The sequence below is a fragment of the Apis laboriosa genome, unplaced genomic scaffold (assembly GCF_014066325.1).
Source record: "Apis laboriosa isolate Shangri-la unplaced genomic scaffold, ASM1406632v1 scaffold21_cov150, whole genome shotgun sequence".
Lineage (NCBI taxonomy): Eukaryota > Metazoa > Arthropoda > Insecta > Hymenoptera > Apidae > Apis > Apis laboriosa.
In genome coordinates, this window is record NW_025222365.1 from 325318 (window position 1) to 331257 (window position 5940).

General features: G+C 26.7%; 3 protein-coding genes across 3 annotated transcripts; 1 reads left to right on the forward strand and 2 right to left on the reverse strand.

Annotated features, from left to right (window-relative positions):
* Positions 1-1207: 1207 nt before the first annotated feature.
* Positions 1208-2021, reverse strand: LOC122713051 (chymotrypsin inhibitor-like). Its single transcript, XM_043933184.1, has 3 exons — positions 1879-2021; positions 1421-1545; positions 1208-1322 (listed from the first exon to the last, which is right to left on the reverse strand). The coding sequence occupies exons 1-3, from the start codon at positions 1931-1933 to the stop codon at positions 1242-1244; spliced, it is 261 nt and encodes an 86-aa protein (XP_043789119.1). The 5' UTR covers positions 1934-2021; the 3' UTR covers positions 1208-1241.
* Positions 2022-3921: 1900 nt separating this feature from the next.
* Positions 3922-5003, forward strand: LOC122713052 (chymotrypsin inhibitor). The gene is made up of 3 exons (XM_043933186.1): positions 3922-4044; positions 4544-4644; positions 4756-5003. Exons 1-3 carry the CDS (start codon positions 3996-3998, stop codon positions 4834-4836), a joined length of 231 nt encoding a protein of 76 aa, XP_043789121.1. The 5' UTR covers positions 3922-3995; the 3' UTR covers positions 4837-5003.
* Positions 5004-5282: 279 nt separating this feature from the next.
* Positions 5283-5940, reverse strand: LOC122713053 (cysteine-rich venom protein 6-like). Its single transcript, XM_043933187.1, has 3 exons — positions 5785-5940; positions 5553-5647; positions 5283-5455 (listed from the first exon to the last, which is right to left on the reverse strand). The coding sequence occupies exons 1-3, from the start codon at positions 5831-5833 to the stop codon at positions 5375-5377; spliced, it is 225 nt and encodes a 74-aa protein (XP_043789122.1). The 5' UTR covers positions 5834-5940; the 3' UTR covers positions 5283-5374.

Below are 5940 nucleotides of genomic sequence, written 5' to 3' on the forward strand. Positions count from 1 at the left end.
ATTTCATAATGTTGCGAAAACGTTTTAATCGAATTTGAAATTGACGATAAGATTTATAAAATTTCTTTGATATTTACATCATGATATATATTATCGTATTTTTGAAAAAGTTTTTTTTATAAAATATTGGATACTATTTTATGTTCATCTGTATAATATACGTGTATAGAAAATATCAATTAATAAAAAATAATAATTAATAGTATAATAATAAGAATTAATAAAAATAATATATATATATATATATATATATATATAGCGTATACAATCTGTTATAATCGATAAATCTTCGTACGATGTTACCTCGTCGACGGTTCGATGGCAACTGGCGCGTATCAATACGCTCTTATATATTTACGTTGCGCGATCGTTAATATTTGCGAAGAAACGAACGATTTTCTTAATTTTTCGAGTTTTAAATCGTTTAATAAATTATTTGACATATAAAAAATTTAAATTTGAATTGTACAAATTAACAAAATATTGTTAATAAATTGTAATTTTTTTTAAAAATTATATATAATTATATATTCTCTATTTTTACTTTATGTTTATATTCAAAGAATTTGTTAAAAATTGGTAAATATTACAAAATTTTATGTTAGTTTTTTTTAAGCATTTGATCTTAATATATTTCTATAATAATATAAAAAAAATTTATTATTTTTTTCGTTTTAAAAAGTAAGAGTGAGAAGTAAGGATGAAATAATAAATAAAAATAAATGTTTACATGTTTATTTTATATCAAAAATAGCATACAATAATGATTAATATCTTCTTTTTTAAATATGTATATTCTTTTTTAAATATAAAATAATACAATAAAAAATTGATTTTATATCTTTCTATTAATGTAATACGATGTAATGTCATGTCAATTTTGTCAATATTTAACAAACGAATCACTTATTTTGTGTTTCTTATGTAAAACTTGATTTACATTTACATTATATATAACAAATTTGTAATTTTTCCTAAATTACAATATAATATTATATATACGTAATACATAATTAAATTACATTACATACTACGAAATGAGAAGTTGATATAATTATAATTAATTGATGAATTATATATAATCTTCAAATACATCTATGTCATCTATCAATTATATATCTAGAAATGCTAATTTATAATATTAATTTATCTAACAATTAATTTATCTATTACACTATCTATTTGTCTTATATTTAAATATATCTAATTATATCTTTATATCTATTTTATTTTATTAATATTTAACAATCACGAATCAAAACACACCTGTTTTCTCTGTTTCTTACGAAACCAGGTTTACATTGGCATCCAATAAAACATTTCTGTAACAAAAAAAAATTGATACAAACGTTAATTATTAGCTCATGTGACAAATTTAAGAATGTTAAAAAATCTTAGTTTAGATTTAGTTTAGACTAACCATATTGCAAACAGGTGAACGAGCTTTCTCGCAGGTATCGACACATTCTGAGCCGCAACTTGTGAATTCTTCATTAAGGGGACATTCCTCGTTTGTACTCTGCGCGCTTCTATCAGGATATGCGCCTATACGATCGATCAGAGAGAAAATCAAATATTATTTAAACTATCGTGAAACGAGATACAAATTAAAATGAAACGATATTTTAAAAATATTTTAAAAAAAACTGTCTATCCATTAATAATACAACTATAGATTAAATGTTTGAAAGAAAATATTGAAAAGAAAAATGAAAACATGGGAATTTATAATTTTACTTAAAAATTAACTATAATAAAATTTTTAAATTATTAACATTATTATTTAAAATTCCAATATATTTCAATAAAACGAAAGTAAATAAAAAAAAAAGAGATAGAATATTTTAAATAAAAGACGTATATCGTTATGTTACTTACTACAACAACAAACCATAGCCACGATTAACAAAAGAAAAACTGTTATTCGAGTCATAATAACAAAATTGCGAACAAGAAACTTTCAAGTTTTACTTGAATTTTTGAATTGTGCATTGCTTTTATATCTCGAACTTTATCTTTTATCAAAAAAATTATAAGATAATGATAATGATAAAAATATATACATTTCGTTTAAGCGGCATTAATCTTGTATGAAATCATTGAAATGATATATCGCAAAAATATTTGTAAAATTATTTTATCTTTATCATTTATTTTCTTATTTTATTTTCATTAACATATTATTATTTAGAGTATTTAATTTAATTCTTTAATTTTAAGATTAAACATTTTTTTTAAACAAATTATTAAGAAAATAATCAAAATAACCTAATCGAATTATTATAATATTGCCACCGACTGAACACGAATAAGCAATATACATTGAAGGAAGTTTATATTGAAAATAAACAATGTCTATATCATACTTTTACTTCACTACTATTATTTAAACGAAGGATTATCGAGATTATTGGGAGTAATTCCAAAATATATAATACAATAATATAATAATAATATAATAATATAATACAAAACGAAATTTCAATCTATATATATATATATATAGAATAACGATTTCATTCGAATCGGCTATTTTATTTCGTGTTTACCGCATAATTTCGAAAAAAAATTCGAAAGAAAATGTAATATCCAAGTGCTACCTCTTTATTCGACGAAATCAATCGACGTACGAAAACAATCGTCAATACGTTGAGTTCGAGTTGAGAAGATCTCGAGGATCGATGTTACATTTTTTCTTTCTCTTTTAACAAATTATATCTTTTTTTTGACAAAATCGATTCGCAACCTTTGTTTCTCGTATCGTAATTTCGAATAATTTAATTTATAATAATCTTTTTCAAAATCATCGAATACAATTTGATCGAACACAAATTTGGTACTGGAACTGAAAAAAAAAATTGCATCATCTAATACCAATGTAATCACAGATTAATAACAAATTATTCCTATATACAACAACAAATTCGCAATAAAAATATCGCTTAAGAATCATTGATTTATATCATCCGACTAATTTAATCGGCATTACGTAATTCAAAGCATTAAAACTATGAATTTGGTAGCTTTACAGAAGAAGAAAGATCGATAGTGAATACAGAGGTTGGTAAATAACGAAAAGTTTATGTTGCGCAAATATCGGAAATTGTTATTACATGTGTTATAATCGTGACTTTGTTTTTTAATTTAATCTTCTTAAACGGAAAACGAATTATATCTTCGATTTGAATTTTTTATCAAAAACAAAATCATTGTAGAATCCGAAATATATACATATGAATGTAATGGATTATAACTAATTAATGATGATAAATTATTTGATAAGATACAAATACAATTAACTTGTTTCTTCTTTGTATTTGAAATTATTGGATTACTTTATCAATATTTATCGTTTATTATCTCTGTTCTCTGACTCTATTCCATAAAGAAGACCATATGAAGATCATAATCATAGTTTATAATTCGACGATCGATCATCGATATCTTTCCTTCGAAACGAGAATTTTTTTTTATATAATAAACGATGAATTATTGCAATCGAGTCGAAATGAGATACGAAACAGTGCGATTGAGAAGGAGATACAAAAATAATATATCGATCGCAAAAATCATTGAGCAATGAAACAAACGATATTTTATCGGCTAGCAAACATCGATCAGTCAAAAAATAGATATAATGACTTAATAACAAACAGATATATGTACACGAAAAGATGAACGTAGTAGATCAACGAGAGGAAGAAGCTGAGGGTAAAGGGACGTTCACATCGAGCAAATTTTCATCCGAACGATCGAGAGTCGTTCTTCGATTTATTTTGACATTTTATTTAGATTTATTTATTTTAGGTATTTTTAGGTATTTTTAAGTTTATCGCGAATGAGAAAGAAAAAAAAAGATGATCGATTCGGTTGTTCGAGAAAAATTTGTCTTGGTGCAAGCGTGGCATAACATCACTATATAAAGCTGAGAAGTTCGATATGTTAATCATAGTAGTTTCAGTCGTTGGTCGTTCGAAAAAGTCTCGAAATCAAATATGTCTCGAATCATCTTCATTTTGCTCGTCTCTATGGCGATTTTCTCCAGTAAGTAGCGTTTTTGATATCTTCAAATTTTCTGAGTTAAAAAGTTACGATTTCTTTTTTCTTTTTTTTTTTTATTGAATGAATCTTCATATATATGTAGTTATATACCTTCTATGCTTATCGATAAAAATACAGAATCAGATCAGTCATTTTTGGATATAATGAATTTATCGAATAATTTCAACGAGTTAATATTTAAAAATGAATATTGCATTGAATATTTGAGAAGAGCATTGAGAATAATCTCTCGGATAATCAACTCTCAATGTCAATTTGTACAAAAATACTTTGAAGGATAACTTTTATTCTCTAAGTATATTAGCATTCTTAGAGATACTCGTACACATCGAGCAATTTAATTTTTTTGTGCGAGGAAAGTAAATGGGAAAGTAAAATCTTGTCGACCGTTAAGAAGAAGTCTTACTCGTGAAAAAGATTATCGGTAAATCGAGTAGAGGAATATATTGTGATAAATAACGTGATGACTGCGTTTTTGAAGGTTCATTTGGCGAGGAGTGTGGACCAAACGAGGTGTTCAATACGTGTGGATCGGCGTGCGCACCCACATGTGCCGAACCAAAAACGCGTATTTGTACCATGGTTTGTAAAATATCGCATTTTTTTTCTATTACTTCTTTGTAAAAATTTTTAATTTTCCTTGGAATTTCTTCTGATTCAATGATATATCATATTTTTTCTTTATTCTTTTAGCAATGTCGTATCGGTTGTCAATGTCAGGAAGGATTCTTGAGAAATGGCGAAGGAGCATGCGTCCTTCCACAAAATTGTTAAAATTTCCTTCGCTTGATTGGAATTCACTGTTCGCTTTCTTCTCCTTTTCTTTCGCTTTCTTTGTCTTTTTGTTTTCGTTTGCTTTTCTATGTTATCTTTTCTAATTCAAAACAGTATATATACATGTATATATAAATAAATAATAAACTGTCGTTTCAAAAGCTTTATTCATTTTGTTAATTCATTTCTTATTCATCGTACGAAGTATCACACGAATTGAAAGAAACGTATATTCAAACGCGTTACATTATCGTGTACTCGATACACGTTTAACACGATAAACGGAAACACGAGTTAATATCTTTTGAAAATAAGTCGCGAGTATACGCAAAAATCTTCGAAAAGGATTACTGCAAATTTACATATCATATTCGCCTGACAAATCGTGTAAAATACGAGCGCGAATGTAAGAAAGAAAAGAAAGAGAAGAAATAAATAAAAACAAATTTGCACATTTAATAATTACATTTTATTTTTCTCGAACACTCCTATATTTGAAGAATAGCATTTACTTTAATTAATTCATATTGAAAAGATCTTAACAGTGTTTAGGTGAGACACACTTGTTTGCGGCATTCCTTACGAATCCTTTGATACAAGCGCAGCGAGGTTGACACACCTGATGAAACGATCAAATCGTATATTTAAAAATCGAACGAAATCGGGTATAGGATTTTTCACGGCACGTGTACAGGTAGTACGTGTACGACACCAACCTCGGGACATTCGATTCTTTCAACTCCACACCTTTGGTCGCAACCTCCGCATTCTTTAAATTGTTCGTTTTGTCCACAAGCGTTCACGTTGCTTACTAAATACATCGAGACAACACAAAGTTTGCGATTGAGCAATAAATGAACGACAATAAAAAGAATAAAAATTGATGCGAGACAAATGATAAATCTGAAAGGTGCAGAATATTCCGTTGGATGTTAAGCAAGTACTTACTACAGATATAAGCAACGACAAGGAGAACAAAGAGTATGGCACGGGACATTTTTGAACCAGGATATTCTATCACAGTTTTCGAGCGAGAATAATAAAAATATACTTTTTTGAAATTTGTGAAAAACGGGCAGACTTTATATTCGATTTATTCGGCCT